The sequence below is a fragment of the Microtus pennsylvanicus genome, chromosome 6 (assembly GCF_037038515.1).
Source record: "Microtus pennsylvanicus isolate mMicPen1 chromosome 6, mMicPen1.hap1, whole genome shotgun sequence".
NCBI lineage: Eukaryota > Metazoa > Chordata > Mammalia > Rodentia > Cricetidae > Microtus > Microtus pennsylvanicus.
In genome coordinates, this window is record NC_134584.1 from 55,585,515 (window position 1) to 55,611,483 (window position 25,969).

General features: G+C 44.1%; 1 protein-coding gene across 7 annotated transcripts in view; it reads left to right on the plus strand.

Annotated features, from left to right (window-relative positions):
• The window catches only part of Pde8b (phosphodiesterase 8B), a 223,323-nt gene that overhangs the window by 114,656 nt on the left and 82,698 nt on the right, over positions 1 to 25,969 (plus strand). For 4 of the 7 annotated variants that reach the window (XM_075976288.1, XM_075976283.1, XM_075976285.1 and 1 more), the window contains exon 2: positions 14,421 to 14,477. In XM_075976288.1, the coding sequence (XP_075832403.1) occupies positions 14,421 to 14,477 (57 nt within the window). Of the gene's footprint in view, positions 1 to 14,417; positions 14,478 to 25,969 lie in introns of all 7 variants that reach the window. The other 3 variants (XM_075976286.1, XM_075976282.1, XM_075976284.1) reach the window with 1 other exon arrangement.

Below are 25,969 nucleotides of genomic sequence, written 5' to 3' on the forward strand. Positions count from 1 at the left end.
TAGAACTTGGCCTTTCTGGCTTAGTGAGTGACTCAAATGTGCTGGGGTTATGAATTAGAGAAAGAGCTTATGCCGCGGTGGCCCAGCCAATTGTGATAACAAATGCTGGGCACTGTTCGGTTTCTGGTTCGCTGTGGGGCTCAGGAAGGGTTTCCCAACAGCATGAGTGGGAGGCCATCACCATAATGCTTATCGGTTATCAACTCACTGCGTGCTGTGCTGAGACTCTTGTAACTTACACAGATTCAACATCTGGCCTCTTTATAGAGCAGGTAGGGCAGAAAGGAATTACAGACTGCTCATGTCTTAGCAACACGGTAGCTTTAGTTCTCCGGGAAGCTACATTTTAACCAAGCAGCAAAGCAATCATCCACTTACCAAGGAGTCTCTCGTGTGTTAATGATGTATCGAATTAAACACCCACTTACCAAATATCTGTGCCTGTTGGTTGCAGCAGATGAACCCTGGCATCTGGTGCTGGAAAAACCCTGTCACAGTTGATCATATATTGGTTCTCTGTGGGGTTGGATGAACACGGCATCTGTCTTTTAGGGTTCTCCTGCCTTCACCAATGTGTGGTTATACTGACCAAATTTTGGTGTGATAGATATGGCAGATATATGAAAATAAGAATTGGGGGCAGACACCCCCAGTTAAAGACCATCACATACATTTTAGGCTCTTAGCTGTTTGGGTTACAAAGGCAGCGGAAGGTATGTGGAGTGTATATAGAGTTCACGGGACAGGGTTCTTCTTCCTCGAGCAGGGAATGAAACACTGGTCCCAAGCCCTTCTCAGGACCTGTGGTCTTTGGAATTTGATGAGCACAAGGTAGATCTAGCTGCTTTGATTTGCATGCTGGATTGCTAGAGAGGCTGAGTATTGTTGCATAATTTCTACAGCCTGTTTCTGTGCCGCGTTTGTGAATCACTTGTCCTTTTCTTGACCTATCTTTAATTAGAATGCTTGCCTTTTTCATTTTTGTCTCATTAGAAATTTAAAATTTTGAATAAGAGCACCAGTTCTTTTTTTTAAATATTTATTTATTATGTATACAATATTCTGTCTGTGTGTATGTCTGTAGGCCAGAAGAGGGCACCAGACCTCATTACAGATGGTTGTTAGCCACCATGTGGTTGCTGGGAATTGAACTCAGGACCTTTGGAAGAGCAGGCAATGCTCTTAACCACTGAGCCATCTCTCCAGCCCCCACCAGTTCTTTTTATATCATGCATTACTTGTGTTTTGTTTTTAGTGTATTTTATATTTTATATTTATTATGCTTTTCAATATATTTTACTACTAAATTTTAATGATTTTGGGGGGATTCACTTTTTAAATTTTTCTGTTTTGTTCTTATTTAGTTTGGCTTTGGAATCAGGGTCTCAAACTGGCCTGAAACTCGCAATCTTCCCCATCTCCCAATGGCAGAGATTACAAAATTGAGCTATCATTTCTAGATTGTTTTTAAAGATAGATTATTTGTTTACTTACACATGTGTGAACCTGCGTGAGTGTATTTGCTCTGTGTGTGTAGGAGCTTGTAGGGGCCAGAGGAGGGCATCGGATTCCCCTGGAACTGGAGCCACAGGTGGTTGTAAGCCTCCATGTGGGTGCTGGGACCCAAACCTGTGTCCTTGCAAGAGCAAGTGCTCTTAATTGCTGAGCATCACACCAGCGACTTTTGGGCACTTGGATCTGAACTCAGGTCCTTGTTACTGAGCAGCAAATGTTCTTAACCACTGAGCCATTTCTGATTTCCATATTACTTTTAGCAAAAGCCTGGGTTCTTAAATGATGCATTTGTCTATATTTTTTTTAAATATCATTGCATTTTCCATTAAATTTTAATCTATCTAGAACTAATTAGGGCATATAATGGAACTGATTTAAAATTTTATTTGCATAGTTACTTAGTTATCTCAATGTTATTATTGGAAACATTACTGCATTTTCATTCTTTTTATGGTGACTTTGAAGTCAGAAAGTTTTAATTTTAATAAAACACAACAGTTTTTTTTATTTCATGGGTTATACTTTCATAATTAATATATATATCTTCATAGAAATGGAACAATAATACAAGTGAAGCAGACAATTTATTAGCAGCATCTTTTATAAAACTAAGTATCAGAGTATGTCTGCAAACTCAGAAACATGAGCCACTGTGGCCAAACTCCTGGCAGAAGCAAGGGACTTGGGTAGGAAAAGTGGCTGGAGACAGATAACATCAGAAGGCCGAGAGCTGAGGACCCTGACCATTGTCTTCAGCACTCATCCGAACATGGCAACAGCCACCCACCCCAGGAGAGCCTACTGCTAATTTGAGAACCAGGGTTTTTACAGGAGCCAACTGTTAGAAAGATACGCCAATAACACTGACAAGAAACTGCGATATAACATTTCAAAATGCTGTAGAAGGAATTAGGGAATGATTAAAAGTAATAAATAAAAAGTGAATTTAAACGAGAAAGGCACAGGTTAGGTAATAGATATGAATGACTAAGAGAGGTGAAATTTTAAAAACTTTTTAAAAAATTTAAAAGAAATGAGGATCTAACTGGAAGAAATATAAGGATCAATATACAACCCATGTATGGTCATGAACTCACCGGCTGGAACAAGATCAGTCATTCACCATCCCAATAGGTAATACCAATTGGAATCAGTGGGTGTCAAAAAAAAAAAGGAGAGGACATGAAGTGAGGAGGGGTGTGTTGGGGTGTCTAGAGGGGTAGGACAGGGTAAATGAAGGTGGATATGATCAGAATTCATTGTTTACATGTGTGAAATTGTCAAAGAATAAATTAAAGATACTCTATTTTAAAAAGAAAGCATTGCCTGTTGAATAGAAGTTGGAAGAGAAGAAGAGGATAATTTGAAAAGGGTTTGAGAAGATAGATAGGAATATAGAAGGAGCTCCACTGTATAAGGTGTTTCCATATAAAGAGATATAGTTCCATATGTATTTTTTCAGTAGATCCCATATATACAGCACATGTACATGTATTAAGTAGATTCTGAAAAGAAACAAACCACATTGTTTACCGACAAAAAAAAAACTAGGGAAAGCAATATAAGTATATAGTCAAGTAAAACAATTGTACCATAAAAAAACAAATCATTTGGGGGACCAAGTAATTTATAAGGGAAAGGAAACTAGGTTGACATCAGGCCATGACAGCAAGGTGCTAAGCCACAGTCCATAGAGAAACGTGTTCATGATCCTATAGAAAAGAGTGATGCGATTGTTCCGTCTCTAGCCAAACTGACATTCAAGTATAAAACCATGGGCCGGCCCACTTGGATGAGCTGCCACTGCTTCTTTCTTAGTGTTTCTTTCCATGGCCACTTGACTGCAGAGCTGGCCTGGGGGAGCTCGTGGGAATGTGAGATGTTGCCTCCCGTGTTCAGACCCCTGGCTCTCTTGGACTCCCCTGCTTAGGTGGCAGTTAAGTGTCACCGCAGACTCCAGTCATTTCACTTGTGGTCATTTCCCATTCCTGCTGTAGGGCAGCCACATGCCAATGCAGCAAGCGTTTGTGTGGTCCATTCTCTGCTCAGGAGATGTGTGGTCTGTTTTCCTCGGGATGCAGACCATCACAGCTCTTTCTGTGGCTAACAAGGGCATTGGTGTGTTTTATTGGAATTCTGTTTTCAGCTAATGAGATGAAAATAAAAGGAAATACATTGGCTTGCTGAGTTGGGGGATATATTCCTAGCGAGGCTTGATCTTGTGACTTGATGGCATCTCAGAGGGTGTGGGGGCTCTTTCCAGTTCTCCACCTGCTTTTCATTTTCACCTGGTTTCAAGCCATGAGCAGCAACCTGGCTCCATAACTTTTTTTAAATTTATTTATTTATTAAAGATTTCTGTCTCTTCCCCGCCACCGCATCCCATTTCCCTCCCCCTCCCCCAATTAATCCCCCCCCCCGTCAGCCCGAAAAGCAATCAGGGTTCCCTGTCCTTTGGGAAGTCCAAGGAACCCCCACCTCCATCCAGGTCTAGCAAGTTGAGCATCCAAACTGCCTAGGCTCCCACAAAGCCAGTGCGTGCAGTAGGATCAGAAACCCATTCTGGCTCCATAACTTTGATAAGCAGTAAGTATATATTCCCAAGTCATCTGACTAGTCCTAACTGATGGCCACACCCAGGGAAATTAACCGTTAGCTATGTTTACAAGTCCACATCCTTAGAACCACAAAGAGCCCAACAGCAATCAATGTCCCTTGAGAAGATGAAGGAGGAAATGGATGATGATAAAGGAATTTTTTCATCAGTGTTGAATTTTATGAAAATGGCGTCTTGGCCATTTCTGGAAATGATCATTTTTGATTCATGCTTATGGGGAATTACGTAGATAGAATTCCTAGACACGGGACAAAACTCTGGTACCTTTGCCCTGTTGTTTCAAAAACTAGCCTATTTTCCTTTTCTTCCAGCACTTTGTTCTTATGTCCTCTTACTGCCCTGGTGCTCCTCAGCCCTCTGACCCTGGTGAAGGCGTTGTTGTAGCTGTGCCTCTTGTATGACAGTATCGCAGTCTCTGAACATACATTCATTGTCTTGTGGGTGGCCCAGAGGCTCTCAGACCTATCATGTCCAGCCCTTAACTTATATCCCCCATAAGCCTGCCTTGCCCCCTATGTTCTCTATCACTCCATGTGGCTGTTCAAGCTAGCTTTAGTGACCCTCACTTTCTCTCCTCCCTTACTACACATGTCTCAGACTCTGTCCGCTCCAATCCATCCCCATTTTTCTATCCCTAACCCCCGTACTGATTTCCCTTGCAAGCAGTCTGGATCTCTGCTTGTATCAATGCTTCTCATACTCAAGTGGACACTACAATTGCCTGGAAGCCAATCAGCACTCACCCCCAGATTCCAGTCTGTCCGGTCCACCTGGAATGAGGCCTGCGAAGTAAATAGCATTTATAAGATCCACAGTGTTGATGCTGTGGATTCAGGGAGTGCCCTCTGAGAAGCATGCAGTAGCTTCTTTCTGATCTCTGTCCTTCTGTCCTGGTTTAGCACTCTGTCCATATCTCCATCGCAACAACCAGCTAACTGCCAGCCCAACAACTCTACACCTTTACTTGTCTAGAAAAGCCCAAGTTCCCCACCCCAGTGGCTACCAGAAAGCTGCCTGCGGCATTACCAGGGGATCAGAAGATAGCACTTGTGAGCAAGCGGTTTGTAAGACCATCTGATTTAAGTCAGCTGTTCACACACAGGTGGTGGAGTAGGCCTGGGGTGTTCTCAGTGTCAAATCCAAGAGACGTGAGGCCATCTTCCTGGATGCTGGAGCATGATCAGAGGTTAGCGCTGGCACAAAGCCTGGTTCCTCTCTGAAGAAGGCATTTTAATGCTGTGCGTATAGACAGGCAAATGGGAATGAGCAGGTGGGCAGAGCCTCAGAGCAGGAACAAAAGGGAGCCTAACCCTCCCTGCTGGCCCAGACAAAGGCACACAGCCAGCCCGTTTCCCTGCCAAGAGATCTCAATGGATCCCAGCACAATTGAGTGCGAACTGGAACCATTCTAAAAGAGTAATGTACTTTGGTCAAACATAAAATGGTCTTTTGGGACTCACTTACCTTTCTGCTGTACCCTGGAAGCTTTTTGAGGTTGTTCTCCTCCATCAATGAACTCTTCGAGATTCTGGGAGGTGTACGGTCACCGGAGCCCTTCCTCAGCACCAGCAGTGTCTGGAAACAGTCTGTTTCATTGATGGCATTCCCACACCCTCCTCCCTCCTCTTTAAAGTGCTGTAAGGAAGCAGTAAGACAATGAGAATTGTCTCCTTGGTGTCACATGATCAAGGCCTGCTGGAGAATTGTCTTCCATCTGTGCCAGCTGAAGGGGGTGCTGTGAACTGGGCTTTCCACCCTGAAGGCCTTCCCAGGAGAAGTCCTGCAGAATTGGGGGAGGGGGTGCTTTGGTCATTTCTGCTAGGTTTCCACAACTGATGAGGATTTAGCTATTCACTTGGGTTGTGTGTCTTTAGGATGTGCCTGTGAATGCTTAGAAATATGATGATTTTGGCTAAGCAAGAAAAAACGCTTTTCAAAAAAGTGGGCATTTGCGTTTTGTAGATGATTCCACAGGGGTTATTTTTAAATAGGATTCATTTTCAATAATTGTTCCATGGGAACCAACACTCCATGCAAGTTCATCACCCCTGGTGTCCAGACAGACTGACTGATGGTTACAGTTCATCCTTGCATGAGTGCAGAAAGGAGCGTGGTTGGATTCTCAGTGGGGAACCAGATGTGACCCAAGCCCATTGCTGCTTCAAGGTCATCGAGCCCTTCCTGTGAGGTTATCTAGCAGCCAAGCATGGAAGACATTTCTTTCTTGGTTCTACAAGGCAGCTCTAACTTATCAATGGTAACAATGAGGACGGAGGCAGCATGGGTAATTGAAATCCACAGGAAATCTCAACGCTCATTTTTAGCAGATGGTTTCTCTCCCTGCGCATCAGCTTGGTTCATAAGAGATGCTGACCGTGGATCGAGATGGACTGATTTGAATTTCAACCCTCCAGCCTCTCCCCACTTCATTTAGGGCTCGGGAGAAAGGAAAGTGTCAACGGTGGCTGACAGAACAGATGAAGACCGGAAACTAATGCTTGGGTTTTTCCACAGTCTGAGGAATTGGATCTCAAGTAATCAGACATGGGCCATTTTTTGCTTGTTCTGATACACAGTGTAATGTTATAAGCTTGAAGTCGTCCAGCTGTGTCTATTAGCAATAGTGTTCTTAATAAAAGGAAGACAGTTGCTTGAGAGATGTCACGTTTTAGCCATTGCCTCTGTGATCCTCTGCTCTCGGGTCAGACCCTGACTGTGCTCGTTGGTATCTTAGGATGAGCCTGACTTCACACTCAGCCCAGGGACTCAGTGCGAGAAATGTTGCATGGATGTGAGCTTGGTGCCTTGATGCTGGAGGCGGTGGAGATGGGCAGTTTTCTGACTCCTCACAGTGCAGTTGGCTCTTCCTTTCCTTCTCAGAAGTTAACTCTCTAAGGCCCCTGTGCTGGCCTCCTTAGGCACTTGCCATTTCCTGGATTATAATCTAGACTTTTAGTTTCCATTCTAATGCATCATCAATATCAAGCTGACTTCTTTTCTCATGCAGTAGACAACATGGCTGTACTGTATGAATGGCTTCTTTTTTTTTATTGGATATTCATGCGGGAAATGGCTTTTCCATCAGATCATGCTGGCCAAGTTTCTGATGTTTGGCCAAGGTGACCTCAGTGTGTGCCGTTCTACGGCCCCAGTGCTGATGAGATCGTCTATGCCAGGTGGGAGTGGGGGCCCGTAGCATCCTCTTCTCCCAACACTTACCAAGATTCACTGGCAACAGTGATTCCATTTCTTAAGAAAGCGTAGCCTCTTTTACCACAGAGGAAGTAGGGAACGGTGAGGTGACATGGTATGGTGGCTCCATCACCTCTCCCTGTGCCCTTGATCTCATGGGCGTGCTCTTAGTGGCAAGCATCTGTCCTGAGCTGCTTGGTCTAAGTTTCCCAAGCTCAGTATTTCTCAGCCAGTCTTTTGTATCTCATTGATGTGTTATCTTGAAGTTTTTAATATGTATGCATACCATCTAGAGATAATTCTGGAACAAATGGAAGCATAAGTAAATCCACCACTAAGAGCACACAGTCTTCTCACCGAGACAAGCTTAGGCTTCCATTTCAGCAATGCCCCTTTGGGTGAGTTGCCCACCCTTCCTGCAGCTTGAGTTGCTTTAGCCATGGGAAGGGGCCTATGATGGGACTGTTGGAATCATGCCATGAGATGGGGCACATGGAAGATCATCAGCCCCCTCTTGCCTTGTGGAGGCACAGAACAGTTCACATCTCTAGCAAGGTCCTGGAATCGCAGACCAAATTCCTATTATCTTATTTTTACCAATTTCAGAGAAACTATCCATATTCTTAAAATAGTATCTTATTTTATCAAAAAATCCTTGACTGGGAAACAAAATAGTATGCGTAGAATATTTATATAGTATCTAGTAGTTAATATTAATCCCCAAATCAGAAAGATGCTTATTGCTACAAGATGTAGCATATTTTACCTTGCAATATTTAGGCTATATAACCAGAAAGTATATAATTTATCAACTGAGAACTTACTACTCACTGATAAATGCATCTTTCAATTTATCTATTTGAAATGTCCCTGTGTGAAGACATGCCTGTCCCCTGCCTTGTCTCCCTGCAGAACCACCTGCCTCTGCTGAGAACATGTCAGCATTTATGTGATCATCACAATGTAGTCTTCAGCTTCCTTTGCTATTGTTTTAAATGTTTAGACATTTTATCTAAGTGGTACTCTCAAGTATTTACACTTTCGAAACTACCATGTTGTTGTCATCTTTTAACTCAGTGTTTGCTTATGTGCTCTGCTCATTTGGGGTTGATAGTCAAGGTCGATTTATTTTGATAGCTGTGCGGTACCCCCTTTTTTCCATATTACCTACTGATAGATGTTAATGGATTGTGAATCAGGCTGTTTGTAAATGTTTTTATAGCTAATGGTGATTCTAACGATCTTGTAAATGCCTTTTGATGTTCCCTGGAAGACTCTGGCATAGAAGGCTGAGCTCTGGAATGAGCATTCTTAGTCTTCACTAGAAACCCCCGGACTGCTTTATCAAAGTGTCAGAACCAGTTTGCACATCTACCAACAATGTGTGAGCTCCGCTGTGGGGTCTGCCATCTCTCCAGGAGCTAGTTTACCATCTTAACTACTCTGTATATTGAAATGTTTGAGTGTAAAGTTATAGCACATTGTATTTTAAAATCTTTGCCTGGTTACTAGCAAGATGAACATCTCTTTATACTTATATTTCCATTCTTGTGGGATTTTTTTCAAATCCTTTGTCTGATATTCTTCTTGGTTGCCTTTTTTGATATTTTAGAAACTTTTATATATATCTTCTAGTTACTAATATTTGTTGATTTTCTATATTTTATATCTTTTATGGACTGTGCCCCTTCTATCTTTGTTTTTGGTAAATAGAAAGTTATAATTTTAAAGTCAAATTGGTTAATCTTTTTAATGATTATATCTTTTGATGAGAAGCTATTTCTGTATTTATGCCCATGTGATAAAACATACTATGAAATTAATATAACACCTGAAGCATCAGAGCCTAAAACAAGAAGAATATTGCCTATCATCTTTGGCTTTTACTCACCTTCCTCCTATATGTGTGTAAGAAATAGTGGACTATAAAGAACCTGTATTGATCTTTGTTATAATTTAGGGATATTATTTTACATGGAAAACTCTCCAAATATCTTCCCTTGCCTAATTATAAAGAACCGGTGCTTTGGAAGAGCACCTGTGTACAGGTTCAACAGCTGGGTATAGGTGGACTTTGGGGCTTCCACACTGTTCCTATTGGGACACGAAATAGAGTCTGCGGGAGAAGCACCTCCATGACTGACATGCCTGCCCAATAGAGGACACTTAAACCCCTTAACCCTCCTGCACTTATAGAGATGAAATGTACTGTTGGGGTTCTCCTCCTGAGAGATGGAAACAGGAATTGATTCATTTAAAGAGTCTCCCTTGGAGGTTTCTTTTTCTTTTCTTTTCTTTTCTTTTTTTTTTTTTTTTTGGTTTTTTGAGACAGGGTTTCTCTGTAGCTTTGGAGCCTGTCCTGGAACTAGCTCTTGTAGACCAGGCTGGTCTCGAACTCACAGAGATCCACCTGCCTCTGCCTTTCAAGTGCTGGGATTAAAGGGGTGCGCCACCACTGCCCGGCTTGGAGGTTTCTTATATAAAGAACAGATGCAGAACGTCTAGACCAGAGACAGAAGTGGGAAGGGAGTAGAATCAAGAGCCTCCCATTGACCTCTTGGCCTTCCAAGTGTGCAAGGTTTCAGAGGTGCCACGAAGTATTGGCGAGCAGACAGCCAGATTTAAAGGCAGCAGAGTGGTATAGGCTAGTGTGATGGCAGAGCCGACAGGGAGGCTGTGGTTGAGGGGACAAAAGGAGTAGAGGGTGTGTGAGGGAGGTGAACACAGTTATCAGAAAAGGCATTCAAGGTGCAGTAGGGTTCCCAAGTTGGAATATGGCTTCCCAAGCTAAGGTGGCATCACTACATGCTTTTCGTGACATGCTTCTCAGCCTGGAGGCAGGAGGGTGGATAGGGTGCACTCAAAACACAGAGGCAACACAGCCAAGGGAACACAAGGACTAACGGGGGCCCGAGGGCATCTTGAGATGATGAAATGCTATCTGCTATTTAACATCAGGACCAAAAGGACAGAACAAAAGGATGAGCAAGCTGCTGAGTTTGGAAGGTAGGGAAGCTTTTTCATTCTTGAATCTCAGCTTCCTTTCTGGTTTGAGGACAGCTGTAAGAATCACCATGTTTCCAGGAGCAGAAGCCAGTGAGGGATGTGGCAATCAGCACCAGAGAAGGTAGCACCGTGAGAGGTGAATCGGAACAGCTAGGCAGCTGTGCTTTCTTTCCCACACCCATGCTGCATCCTTAGACCGCGTGCTGGAGGCCACGCCTGGTGAAGGGAGGTCAAGCAGTGTCGTCTCCTTCCTGCCTTCTTTTGTCTGGCCACTGAGATGGGTTTTCCCGCTTGCTTTTTACTCTGCCAGTAGTCCCTACTCAGAGGAATATTTTGCTTTGTGCTGGTTCTTCCCTCCCTCCCACCTTCCTACCTCCCCCTTCCTTCCTTCCTTCCTTCCTTCCTTCCTTCCTTCCTTCCTTCCTTCCTTCTTTCTTTCTTTCTTTCTTTCTTTCTTTCTTTCTTTCTTTCTTTCTTTCTTTCTTTCTTTCTTTCTTTCTTTCCGTGTTAAATCTGTGCTCCTGTCTGTTCAGGAAGTGGGCAAGCCACATATTTGATTTTTCTGGTCACAAAAGCCATCGTGGTAATTCAGAATCCTACATTATGGTGACTCTTGTCTCCAGAATAAAAAGGCTCCTCCCTGGAGTCTCCCCCACCCCCAGATTTCCCCTTCATACACTCAACACAGCGACTCTGAACACTGTGTCCCTCCCCGAGACGTGCCTCTGCCTTTCTGCCTGTGCGTAGGCTGTTCCATGACTATGCTCCTCCTCAACCTGCTCTTTTATCTCCCTATTCTTCAAGGCTTGCCTGACTTCATGGATGCTTCTTCAGTCTCCCCCAAACCAGAATGAGCTCTTCTGTTCCAACTTCAAAGTGTAAGGGAGAATATCTCTCGGGTGGGCAGAATTCTATATGCAGTTAAACAGCAAATAAAAATAAACAGTGTTATCTGCAGATCAATAAAGACTAAAGGAGTTCGCCACTCACCAACTCTCATGGGACACACAGGTGTGTTCCCAGGTGCAGAGCCGAGGGACCTCTCTTTTTATGCCAGCATAACCAAACTCTATGGTCAGGTTGAGAATGGCCATCGGTAGAATCAGCAAAAACTTAAAATAGGGCTCTTTATTATTTACCATAGAGAACCAGGTCATCTGAAGGGGACTGGAAGGTCCTGCTGACAAGCATATGTGTGTGTGTGTATTCTCCTTTACACATACATACACAAACATATGACTTGGCAAATGTTGTACAGTGTGACTGAGCATACACTGTGCTTAGTAGGTGCTTGGGGAAGCCATGTGGTTAACATGGCCTAGAATTTTATCTCCTCACCCTCTGTCTCCATCCTTCCCTCTTTCTGAGCAATAGGATTTTATGGCCTATAGCCTTTTCCCTGGTTTGGCATCTCTGTTCCTGGCAGAGGTGCTCCGTTTCTGCAGGCAGGGCCAACTTGAACATCTATACATCTTCAATCGCTCAAAGTCCACCCTCTGAAGTAGAGTCTTTGCTGTGGAACAATCCTTTTCTACACTATGAATATGTTTTACTTTGATTTGCTAATAAAATGCCTACTGGCCAATAGCTGGGTAGGATGAGATTAAGACCAGAGCCAGACTAGAATTCTGGAAGAGGAAGAGCAGAGTCAGAGAGCTGCTGGCAAAGGCAGAGAAGCAAGATGAGACTGCCTTACTATGAAAAGTACCAAGTCACATGACTAAACATAGACAAAAATTATGGATGGGTAGTTTAAGTGTGAGGGTTAGTTAGTAACAAGCCTGAGCTATCAGCCAAGTGTGGATCAGGACTAGAGGAGTTGGTAAACTGAGGCACCCAAGCAGGAGTAACAGTCCTGGGTGGGGACACATGGACAAGGAGATGGAAGGAGATAAGTAAGGCACATTCAGTTAGAAACCTGGGACAGGATTGGTCTCTGCTCTCCTCTTACTGAGGTTCAGTCTGGCTTCTGCTAAGTTGACCCAGGCAGAGGCCAAAGTGTAGATGTGGCTAGGAACCATTGTGGCTGTATGAGAAAGCTGTGGTCTCTCCTGTCTTGAGGCAGGAAGTAGTATCTACTGAAAGAAGTGTCACCTTTAAAATGGTGCTGTCCTTCAATGGGCCTTGCTTGGTGTCCAGTTAAGGCCACAGTTTAGCACAATGCCTGGGTCAGAGAGGTGGGGTATGTTCACAGTCATCATATTATCTCCTGGTGGATTGTTTTGTTTTTGGTGTTTGTTGTTTTTTCAAGACAGGGTTTTTCTGTGTAGCCTTGGCTGTCCCAGAATGCACTCTGTAGACCACGCTGGCCTCAAACTTACAGGGATCCTCCTGCCTCTGCCTCCCAAGTCCTGGGATTAAAGTTGTGCATTACCACTGACCAGCTTCCTGGTGGATTTTAAACTAGCTGCCTCCCACCACTGTGGTAGGTTAGCAAGGTTACATGCATGTGCCTTATGGGGACTTGCCAAAGTATATAGGCAATACATCAAATAGGGACGAATTCTCTTTTGGTTGGAGGCAGCTTGAGTCCTTCCTGTAGGCATCATATCCTCAGATTCTTATCCCAAAGCAAGCCCATTTTATTTTATTCCTTTGATACTTTATTTTTCTTATATACATTTTTGTTCGGTGTATATGTACGTGTGTGTCCTCATGGTGCCGGCCACAGCACACACATGGAGGTCAGAGGACACATGTGGAGGTCAGAGGTCAACCCTGTGGGGTTCTCTCCTTCTACCTGTGTTTTAGTTCAGTGAAGCCAACTCCTTAGGCTTATGGAGAGTTTACCCTTTGTCATTTTATGCTGGCCTTATTTTCCAACAACAAGGTCTGAAGTCAAGTGGAAAATTCACTGTACAGAGAAAAGAATAAGGATGCATTGGAGGGAGGCTGCAGTTTGAGTGCTCAGAGTTAAGTATGGGGAAGAGGAAGAAAGGGGGAAAGGGAAATATTTTGGATCTCTCAAAGTATAATTTGCAATTCTACCTTGTAGTTTTTGTTGTTGTTGTATAGTTTTGGGGTTTGAGGCAGGATCCCATGAATTCCAGGCTGGTTTTAAGCTGAGGTAGCTGAGGAGAACCCTAAATTCCTGTGCCCACTTGTCTAGTAATGGATCCTAGGGCCTCAAGGTCAGTCTACCAACTGACCACACCCTCAGTCCAGAAAGTTGTACTTTTCTTGTTAATTTTTAATGGATCAAGCCTGGCTTGGGGTCATCGCCACATCCTTGTTCCCTTGATGCTTAATAATGATGCTTCTTCAGACAGACAGGGGCCAGCATGATGTATTTCAAATGAAATAGCCTTCAAAGTAGCAAGTCACTGAAGCCACCTAGAGAAAAACAAAACTGGACCCATGGCGATGAGGTCACAACCCCGAGCCAAATTCATCTGGAGAAAAGGCATTTTTAGAAACCCATGTAGAGTGATTAAAAGTAAAGGCAAACACGTATATACTCTCTGCGGCAGCCAAGGGCAGCTAGGTAGACTACTGAACAACTGGGAGCTCCAGTCTTGCTCACAGAGCCTGAGCAACGGTTAGCCTTCTGTGGTTCTGGTGTGGCCCCCCTGTGTCCCCTTGAGGAAAGACCACTGAGAGGGAGGCAGTGTCCATGAGTAAGAATTAGCTGTTTATTCCTCATGCTAAAACCTAAAGAGAAAGAAGGCTCTAGCATGTTCCACTCTCAGAAGTTCCGGGTATCAGTAGGTATGGTTATATGGTACGGCTATAATAATGGCGCTGGTGGTATACAGTGGTGCTCAGTAAACAATCACCCAATTGTGTTCCCCAATAAAATAGCTCATGCTTATATGCAAGTCTTGGGCCTGGAATAAAACTACCCCAAAGTCCTGCCATTTACCGCGGGAGGTGTGGCCTTATAGATATTCCCGGTGCACGCAGTGTATAGAGTCTCATAAACGGGTGATAAAGGATGGGATGGATGTTTCCTAAGTTGTCTCCAGGCCAGGGAGTTAGGCGCTTCCATCATTTATGAAGTGGCATCGTCTAGTCTACTGTGTAAAGAATGGTTTAGCAGTCCCTGTTCTGAAGACACGACACTTCTCATGTGCTGTCCTTTCTTTAGCAGGTGTCTTCTGCGGAGGTACGCATCGGGCCCATGAGACTGACGCAGGACCCTATCCAGGTATACTTCTGTCCCTAAGGAGGGGCTTTTCTTTTGGGGTACATGGCTATATGAAGAATGTTTAGTAGTTTTCTGGGTTAACAACAGATAGCCATCTTGGCCCTTCCCCGATATGTGTGTGTGCGTGCGTGTGTGTGTGTGTGTGTGTGTGTGTGTGTGTGTGTGTGTGTAATATTTGTGTGTGTTTGTCTTATCAGTATCATGCTCCAGAAATCAGATTGGTTTTTGAGGACTTAAATATCACCTTGCTTTGCTCAATGGATTGTGGGGGAGAATCACCCAACATCCTTCTGCCCACAGAAAGGGAGCAAGTACCATGTGTTGAAGGGTATGACTTTGCTGAGAGCCACAGCTGGCTGCGACTCTGGCTTGACCTCAGCACTACGAGTTTGTGCATATTGTTTCCTTCCTCCATCTGGCGTCCCCGCTGACACAGGGAAGACGAGATTTCCCTTCTCACAGAGGACTCTAAATGCAGCAAAACTGCCTTTCATGCCCTTGTAGAAGACTGTCTGCATGTGGAAGATGCTTAAGACTGGTATCGGGTGTTTGGGAGGGAAAATGATGTGGGTACAGTATGCATGTTGGTAATTGTTTCGGTCGATCCATATTTTTATTGATGAATAAAGATGACTGGACCATTCTCTTTCGTAGTTCACTAATAACATGGTAGAGAGATGGTAAGGGTCTGAGGAACAGGGAGTTTGCTGTGAGATTGTTTCTCATAGGAGTGTCAGACTCTGCACCCCTTATAGTCTCACCAACAAGAACAAGGACAGTAATAGACATGCCAAAGTGGTCTAGAGAAAGCCCACGAGGCTCAACCCCACACAAAGAACTCTAGGCAACCAAGGGATGCTGAGAGTGGGAGAAATAGTCTTTCCTGAGGAAGAGCACACAAAATGGCACACGAAATGCTTATCCAATACCAGATGGTCAGCACTGAAAACATACATACGAGTAACTGTTAGCAAGGGGACAGCGAAGCCATCAAATTGGATCACTCCACGGGTGGAAAGGCAGGTTTATTGGGGGAATTTTAAACTGTGGTGGCTTTCTCCGGGACAGAGAGGGTAGCAAACCGTGAGGAAAGCCTCGCCTGTTGTGAAGGGGTCTGTCTGCAGCAGGAGGAAAGCCAGGAAGCAAGAACTGGAAGTTGGAGTAGTTGGAAGTAGAGGACTGTGAGCCCAAAGAGCCTGGAAGCTGGCATGGGGACTTCGATGTGTGCTGTAGGTGTGTGTTAATAGAGAAGTAGCTGGCTCTAGGCTGTAGCGTCAGATCAGGGGAGTATGGCTCTTGCTGACAAATAGAAACCCACTTCCCAAGTTTCTGAGCAATGTTGATTATAGACTTTTGTTTATCCACTAGCAGTCCTTCTGTTTACCCAGCCAGAGGCCAGCCGGAACTGAGTCCAGGCTGTCATTTACAGCCTTGTCAATGTCGCTGTCGTTTGAGGGGCTGGGGGCCCACTTTGGACCTAACAGTTCTACATAACAATAATTATTGAAAAAAGATGTCATGAGTTGAAAGAGGGCAAGGAGGGGTATATGGAAGGGTATGGAGGAAGGAAAGGGAAGGGGGAAAAGGATGTGATTATATATAATTCTAAAACTAATAAGAAGTAATAAAAACTAAACAAGGAAAAGAAAAGACAAACCATGTCTAAGCTTCTCTTCTTGATCAGGAGCCAGGGACCAAGCTCTATAGAAAATAGCTACTTATCCAATTGATATTAGTAATTCTTAAAAATAATAAATAAAAGTTTTGTGTCCCCTGTGGCGATTTAAGCAAGAAGCCTATGAGACAGAAGAACTGGGAGCCAGAGCCAGAAAGGCCACCCACAAGCAGGACCGGCCAGCTCTAGTGCTGACCATTTGGTAGCTGTTACTCTCTCAGCCCTCTCCCTTCCCGCCTTTCTTCGTCCGTTTACATCACCCCTATGCAGTAGCCCATGGGGCCTGAGCAAGTGTGCCTCTTCCTCATCAGCTGTAGCTTGCCAGCTCCTGGACACGGCCCCAGGAAGATGCAGCAGGCACGCCACCTAGGCTACAGATGAGAAGGAACTGAACTAAAGACACAGGCTGCTTGAGTTTCGAACAAAGGAAAAATAATGTTTTATAGATGTTTGAAAGGAATGACCGATTTAGGGAAAATAAAACAACAAAAGGAAGAGGCTTAGCTTGGGAAAATTTGATGAAAACAAATTTAGGAGCAGAGAGAGGGAGGGAAAAAAACACAAGCCAGCTATTTGCATAGAATACAAGCAAATGGAAAATTCTAGTAATTGGTCTTAAGGGGACGCAGTTTGAACTCCAGTTCTGAATCAAAGCAGTGATGAATAAGGGGGCTGATAGTGTGGGCTCAGTCTCAAAGCTGTTTCCACAGTACTTCCTGGGGGACTAATTCAGGCTCACATCAATCCCATTTGCCTCCGTTTTACCCTGTGCTGGGTTGACAATGCAGGCTCCATGATAAGAATGTAATTTGCCAAACCATAAACTATTATACTTGCTTCCATCAAATATTAACATTATGCCCTATTTGTTTCAGGGAGCCTCCCCCCACCCCAGGAGCAGCACTGCAGACACTGTTTAAGCCTGTATTTAGCTCTTTATGCCCGTCTTTCCCTCGGAACACCGTAACTCATATTTTTCCATCCATATTTATGTATCTATTTCTAAAAGTCACCCTTTCCTCGAGTGTCTTTTAGACTGACTTGAGAAGTATATTGTAAGCGTGCTTCTGAAATCCATTCTCATCTTTTGGCGTCTCTAGATGTCATACCGGGGGATTTCAGGGACTCCCTGGCCTGACCTGAAGTCCTGCAAGTTTGTTCTGCTTTCTTTGCAGTATTCTGTGGCCTCACTCTTTCCCTTGAGCTGGGCGGTCCATTTTGAATTAGCTTTGTGACATGAGATAGGAAGTGAGTTCCGTTCTTTCCAATGGGCTGCCTAGTGCCCCAGCAGTGCTCGTTCAAATTACTCTCGCTGCGGTGTTGTCTTGGCACTTTTTAACAAAATAATGGACAACCAGGGGGCTGAGAGCTGGCCCATCGGTTAACACACACTGGGCTTGCGGTGGACCCGAGTTCAGTTCCCAGCACCCATAGTGGGCAGCTCACCAGTCCTGTAGCTCCAGTTGCAGGACCTTCTAATGCCTCTGGCCCCCGTGGGTTCTATACGCCTGTGCACATACCCACGCTCAGACACACACTTAAAAACCTTTTTTTTAAAAAAGTCAACTATAAATTAATTTATATATCTGTCTTTTGGCAAGCGTTTGGAAATTGCAAGGTGAGTCACAGTCACCAACGTGATTCTTAGTTTTTAAGATGGTCATGGGCATTGAGATGACCATGACTTTGCTGAACTCATCTGTGAGCTCATACAATACTTTTTAAAAATATTCATTTATTACCAGAGTGCCATGGTGTGTGTGGAGGCCAGAGGGCAGCTTCAGCCAGTCCTTTCTTACTGCAGGTTCCAGGAACCAAACGTCACCCTTATCTGCTGAGCCATCTTGTTAACCCCATACAGTCTTTCTTTTTTATGGAGCTCTTGAAATGTTTTTCATGTGTAAAATCATGTGATCATTCTTCCTTTCCGAATCTGAATTCTAAAAAATTCGCTTAACAAATTTAAGAACAAAATGTGTTTAGTATTTCCGTTTGGTTTTTTTTTGTCCTCTCTACCCCCAAAATGGAGCTGTAACTCAGCAACAGAGCCCTAGTAGAGCCTGTGCAGGGCCCTGGGTTTGATCACCAGCACTGAGAAAAGCAGCTGTTTTTTTTATTTAATTTTATTTATTTATTAATTTATTAATTATTTACTAAAGATTTCTGCCTCCTCCCTGCCACTGCCTCCCATTTCCCTCCCCCTCCCCCGGTCAAGTTCCCCTCCCTCGTCAGCCCAAAGAGCAATCAGGGTTCCCTGCCCTGTGGGAAGTCCAAGGACCACCCACCTCCATCCAGGTCTAGTAAGGTGAGCATCCAAACTGCCTAGGCTTCCACAAAGCCAGTACGTGCAGTAGGATAAAAAACCCATTGCCATTGTTTTTGAGTTCTCGGTAGTCCTCATTGTCCGCTATGCCCGGGTCTGAAAAAGCAGCTGTTATGTTTTAAAAGGTACTCCCACATACTTTACCAAAGTTGCATCATTTTATGTACTAAAGGGGGCGAGAGCCTGTTATTCCCAGGGCAGTGCTGGATTTTGTCTTTAATTCAGCTTCAGCTTCCCTGTGGATACTGTACATAGACAGCAGCTGAGAGTTTTCCCATGATCAATAAAAAGCTTTTTCATTTGATTTTTGGCTATTCCAATCATTTCTATTTGGTTAAATCTTCTGTCCGTTTTTTTAAATTGAGCTAATTTTTCAAGGATGTTGAATTGAAGAAATTTTGTTGTGTGTGTGGTATAAGCATGTGTGCACGTGTGTGGGTGGACATACTTGTGCGTGTGGATGTGGAGGCCACTGGTGGATGTCATGTGCCCTTCTCTGTCACTCCCTGTCTTTCGCTTTAAGGCATAGCTCACCAATTTGCCTGGACTGAGCAGGAGGATGCGCTCCTCTTTGCCGCCTAGCCCTGCGGCTGCAGATCCCGGCTGAGACCGGTTTTTACATAGGTGCTAGGAGTGTAAACTCAAGTCCTCACAGTTTACAACAAGCACTTTAGCCAGTGAGCGACCTCCCCAGAGAAATTCTTTATATATACTGGTTACAAATTCTTCAACAGATTTTTTTTTAAAATATCTTTCTCCTAGGCTGTGGCTCTTTCCTTCATTTTCATAACTCTGGCTTTTGGTGAGCCAACGTTTCATTCAGATAAGAACTTATGTTACATGATACATACATACAAGCATCACACCTGCTAAGAGGTCACATGCATATGTATGTCACACATACTAAGAGGTCACATGCATACGTGTGTCACACTTGCTAAGAAGTCACATACATATGTGTTACACATGCTAAGAGGTCTAATTTTAGCACATCTCAAGCTACATTGTATTTCTGTCCTTTCCAATATGATCTGTCTTTTGCAAGATTAGACTACCATTTCATAGCCATTTCTCCATAACTGAAAGCAGTTGCCTGGAAGACTCAGTCTTTCAAGTGCAGTAAAACACATAGTGGGAACCCACTACCCAGAGAAAGGACTAGAATGTTAGCCCCGTGGCAACACACCCAGAGTGATCAGAGATGAACCGAGGCAAGAGTGCATGTGGTGCCCGAGATGAGTTGCTTGGCAAAGTGCTTGCTGCTCATGTTTGGGGACCTGTGTTCAGGGCACGGCGGCACACACCTGCAATCCTAGAATGAGGGAGGTAGACCCAATTCCTGGGCTCACCAGCCGGCTAGTCTAACCAAACTGGGGAGCTCTGAGTTCAGCGAAATACATTTTCTCAGAAACTATGGTTGAGAGGGCTGGTCAGATGGTCGGTGGGTAGTGGTGTCTGCTGCCTTGCCTGACAAACCTGACTTGAGTCCTAGGACACACGTGGAAAGAGAATTAACTCCCAGTGGTTGTCCCTGACTTTCATAAGAGAGCCATGGCACATGACGCTACACACACACACGCACACCTCACACTCTTATACACACTGATACATACACACGAGCATGCATCTCTCTGAGTCGGGGGGCATAGAAGAGTTTTTTAAATCTTAAAAATATGTAAGACTTTAAGAATCTGAGCCCCTACTATGTGCAAACTCTGTGCACCATGGGTGGAGATGGCAAGACGCTCTCCGGGCACAGACAGAGGTTCAAGCCCTCTCACAGCAGCGGTATTGCTAGCTGGTCATGGATTCTGTTTCTGCTGCTGGTTTGGTATCTGTATCAGAAAAACAAATCTATGCCCTAGGGCTTTCATTTTTGGTTTTGTTTTGTTTTGTGGTTTTGCCCTCGCCCCTTGGAAGACAACATCTATTCTGTCATTTCTTTGTAATGCTAGAAAATATAAATTAGCTACATCAGTCAAGCTTGGGAGGAGATAGGGAGATAAGAGTATCTCTGTGTGTGTTTGCTTTGGGAACACATTTCTGAATTCACCAGGGGGAACTGGGGTGTGGAGCATGGGGCCGAGACACTGCACACATGCCGCCAGGAGCCCAGGGAGAGCAGAACGTGCTAGAAGAGCAGTGTGAGCTGCGTCACACATCTCCCGGGTGAGTGGATGTGACTCACTGAGAGAGCCATAGTCTTCAATCTTGGCCAGAAAAGAAAACGTAAGCGGGATATTATGAAGCAGTAAATTCATATCGCTGTGACACTGTCTGGAAAGCAAGCAGTCTCTTCTTTATCCGTGCCTGAAGCATGCTTATTTCCCCAGCGTGTAGAATCTGCCTGCCTCTGCTTAGAGCCCTGGCCTCACTCCCCTCACGCTGGGCTTTCCTGTGACTTTGGAGCTGGACCCCCACAGCTGTGGCCTAAGCTTTTCCTCTCAAGGCAGATTCCTTCAAAAAGTGTTCTCTTGTGTTTACATGGGCATATTTTTTTTCTAGAGCCATTAAATATAGGGTTTTGTTTGTTTTGAGACAGTGTCTCTGTAGCCTAGGCTGGTCTGAAATTCACTGTAGCCTAGATTAGACCCAAGTGCTAGGATTATAAGCATGAGCCACCATGCCTGGCTTTCACTTGGGTTTTATATGTCAGAGAGTACATGGCCTTGTGACTAGCTGACTGCCACATCAAGGAGGGAAAAGTTCCTCATGATACTACCAAATTGTCCCTTCTACCTAGCCGAGCCAGTCTGGGGTCATCTTGGCCTCAATTTATACCATTAATTGTGTAACTATAGATATGTCTCTTAGTCATCCTCCAAGATGAAGTTTGCAAAATGACAATGGTGGCCACATTCAAAGAGTTACAGAAGGGCTATTAGATAAAAGAATGTCTCAAGTCCTTTGGGTTTAGTCACTGGCCAAAAGGAAGTGACAATCAAACCCATTTTTCTAGAAAAATTTATGCTAAGTCCCAGGTCAGTACTTTCCAACCCACCCCTTTACTGGCTCTGTCTCAAATCAAATTGGCTAATAGTTCAGTACCCTGTGGGTTCATCTTACATCGTCTCTGTGTGCTGTTATGCCTCAGATGACCCTTGCTACCTAGCGGTGTCTTACAACCCAACAAACTGTTCTAAAAGTTGAGTGTTTCACTATTGATGTTGTGAGTCTATTTGAAGACACACAGGCAAACCTTTATCAAGAAAGAGTACAAATCAGGGCCTGAGGAGCCGGCTCTGGGGTTAAAGTTCTCACCATGCAAGCATGGGGACACGTTGAGTAGGCAATGCCTGTGACTCCAGTCAGAGACACAAAGTGGGGATCTCCATAGCAGTCTGGTTGGGGACACTGCTATATTGGTGAATTTCGGGTTTGTTTGCGAGAGAGACCATGAATAAGGTAGAAGAGAGGTCAAAGACGATTCTCAACATCACCTCTGGGCATGCACCTCTGGCATAGGGTGAACAACAAATGGAACTTTATGGTTATGAAAAAATTTTTGACAAAGTTCTATGTGTTGACAAGCTAGAGAGGTTGTTCGCCTGGCAGACAAGGACTCTGCACATACAACCCAAGGTTCACCATGTGAAGAATAGTTAGATACCTCTAGACCCCCGACTTCAGAGCACAGTGTCTTAACTGTTCATAGTTAAGTATAGACCACACCGATAGCCCACAGATCATGTATAGCATGATCAGTAACCATTCGTGTCACCCTTTCAAGATCTCTGTCACTGGTTCCTGCCCACCTGTCATTTAGATAGAGCATGGACAACTATGTGTGCAGTTGCTTTGCCCTCCCTATGTTCATTCCTCATGGATGGAGGAATGAACCAGAAAGCCCAAAGCAATCCGTGAGAAGTGACGATGCTGTGACCTGTCACTCAAATATAAACAGAATTAGAGGAGAAATTGCTGCCCGGGGAGAATGCTGCTGCTGCTATCGTCTTTGAGGGACACTGGACACATAGCCAGTGTGAAGGCAATCAGTTAATGCGACGAGGGAATAAAGGGCCAGGCAAACATGTCACATTCATTAAAGCTTCTTCAGGGATGAAGTGTGATGGCAATACAGAGGACCATTTGCCAAGGCTTAGAAGAGATGCTATACCTCACTATCAGACTCTGGCTAGAAGGTGACCAGCACTGCTCAGCTCTTCTTTAGTAGCTTTGAGAGCTACTAAATCTCAACGACAGTGTGCTGAGCAAATGCACTTTTTTCATTTGTCTATATTATTACTAAGAAGCCAAACCTCACAGGGTTTTGACAGAAACCTTCAAAGGTCACAGTGTTTATGCAGACTGTTCTTTGGCCATTTATGATCTAGTTCTTCCATGCAGAAGAGGCTGCCTATAGTTGTGTTCTTACCTGAACAGAACCCAACATAACAGAGGTCAGTCCAGAATGAACCATGTTTGCTTATAGCTCCTGTACGTTCAAGGAAAGCCTGGGTAGTCAACAAGACTCTGGGACTGTAACTTAGGGGTGGTAATTGCCTAGCAAGTGTGTGTTCCTGAGTTCAGTTCCTAGTACTGCAAACACAGACACATAGACACACACACACACACACACACATATATACAGAACACACACACACACACACACACACACACACACACAGAGAGAGAGAGAGAGAGAGAGAGAGAGAGAGAGAGAGAGAGAGAGAGAGAGAGAGATATTTTTCACAGGATCCAAGGAAGAGTTGCAAAGCCGTGGCTTGGAAGAGGGGAAGTGGGGCCCGGCTGCCTCTGAGCGCTTTGACAGTGAAAATTTCAAGTCCTTCCTTCAATGTCTCCACTATTAGTGGCCACAGTTCCCAGTCATCATCCTCTGTGTTTTTCTTCTTGGAATCCACATTTCTGGAAATGGGATACCCTTGAACCAGCTGTGATCTTAAAGATGGTGACTCGGATCCACGACTTTCTTGGAGAAGAAATGATTTTCTAGAGATAGGCCAGCACATTCCAAGATGGTTGCTATTGTGTTGTTACCCTCAAAACTATGGGTTTCCATTGTGCTTTTGGGTTGATTTTTCTAAATCAATGTGCTATAAATGGAAATAAGTTTAAGTATCACCAAAAGAAATGTTCTAGTAAGTACTTTTCTAATATAAACACTCCATTTCAAATGTAAAATAGGTTATTATTATCAGTAGTAGTTTTATTGTTATTCAGGTAAGCTAATGCATCATGAAAAATATGCCATTGAAAATATGGTTCAAGTTTCCAAAAGAAAGGGAAACATCACACTAATGGGACCACTCAGACACACTCCAAGGTCACTCAGGGGTCCTGGGGACCAGGAAGTGACAGGTGCAGACACCTTCCTATGATTTTATGAGACAATAAGGGCAGGCAGCGTATGCAAGTTTAAGACTGGCACATCTGGACAATTGGGAAATTTTGGGGGCCATGGATATAGGGATTGTTTCTAATTTGTAGGTGTCTGGTCCTGAGTGGATTAGGGCAGGAGGACAGTGTCCAAGTGCCGGGGCAGTCAGGAATCCATCAACTCTTGAGAATTCCTGTCTCCCCCATGTCAAAGTCCTGGTGTCAAAACATCCGAAAGGCATGTGTGTTAGTCGGAATTCTCTGTAGGATCGGAACTGAAAGAATGAAAACAAAACACATAAACACAACACACACACGCACACACACACACACACACACACACACACAGTAGATGTTCAGGAAATATTTCTGGAATGTTGCTTCTTACTATTTTTTCAAAAAGTGGAACATTCTAATCTTGTGTAAAGACATACGACATGAATAAAATTCACTGACATCTGTAGCATACTCCAACAGGAGAGAATATACTTGTGTTCTTATTGGACCAGTCAATATTGAGTCATAATGATACACATGGGATTTATCAGAGTGGATTATATACTGTGATGTGAGTAGTCCAACCATGGTTGTCTCCCAGTAGAAAAGCCAAGGATCTAGTAGCTGTTCTGCCCATGAGACTGGATGTTTCAGTGGTCCCAGGAAATCCTAGAGAGCTGCTGTTCTTCAGTCTGTATTAGAATCCAGAAGAAGTGGGTTCTAATACCATCAAAGGAATGCCACAGGCACAGAATAGATGAATGAGGAGAAGCAGGCAAAACCCAAATCTCCCTTCTCCATTTCCTTAATGTAGGTAGCCATCAGAGAAGGTGTGACCCAGACTTGGGAGGGGGTTCTCCCAGTTTAAGCAGACTTGGGAGGGAGTCCTCCCAGTTTAAGCAGACTTGGGAGGGAGTCCTCCCAGTTTAAGCAGTCTACTCAAGAAAACCCCTTACAGGTGTGCCCAGCTGCTTGGATTTAGTAGATTCTACATGTAACCAAGTTGATATAACCAAGATTAACTGTCACAGCATGGTTAATGCAGTCCCTAGTTTAAATCAGTCTTATGCCTAGTTTTTTTTTTTTTTTTTTTTTTGTAAATTGGCCAAGATGACCTTCCTATGGTGTAGCCCTCTGCTTCACTTGTGACCTTTGCCCATCCTTCCTCCATCTCACCTCGGTCACACTGGCTCACACTGGTGCTCAGAAACCCCAGACACCCCAGACATAGTCATGAACCTCTTAGAGCTGTGGTTCTTAACCTGTGGGTTACGATCCCACTGGTCATCTAAGACCATCAAAAAACACAGATATTTTACATTATGAGTTATAGCAATAGCAAAATTGCAGGTATGAAATAAATAGCAATGAAAATTTTATGGTTGGGGGCCACCACAGCATAAAGAACTGTATTAAAGGGTCACAGCATCAGGAAGGCTGAGAACCACTGTCTTAGGGGCTTCCACAGTTCTGCTTGGAGAACTACCAAACACCAACTCCTTTCTTGACCACCTGCCCCCTCCCTGTACTGATACCCACTCCAGAGCTCCCTCACTCCACCTGCTAGTTTTGAGTCCAGCCTTTAACAGCTGCGCCATCTCTCCAGCCCTGCCTGCTACTTTTTACTATGACAAACAAGGAGTTTTTATTTTGTCCAATAACATATGCTAAGGGATTTTTTTTAAAGATATCAGGAATATAGCATGTGTTCAGGAAATATCTGTGGAATAATACCTTTTGATGACTTTTTTTTAAAAAAGTGAGACCTTCCAGTTTTGTGTAAAAACACGGGAAATGAGAAAGATGGGTTGGACTCTGTAGTATAGTCCAATAGGAGAGAGTAGATTTGTATTCTTATTGTACTGGTCAGTATTGAACCATAATGATCCCAATGAAATGGGTGTGGCTTGTTGAGATTCTGGTTTATAGACCCATCACGTAACCAGACGGATGTGAAACAAAAGATTCTGTCAGCTTTTGGCTCTGGGCTTCTACACATTCACATTGTTTCTCGTATTAATATCACAGTTGCACCAAGGAGAAGGCTCATGACTTTTTGCACGAGAAAGCTTCAACCCAGTCTTACTTGTTGTCCTTGCCATAGTAACTGTTTGATCTGAAGGCTTTCTTTCCAATGTCGTGACCCACCAGTCAACACCC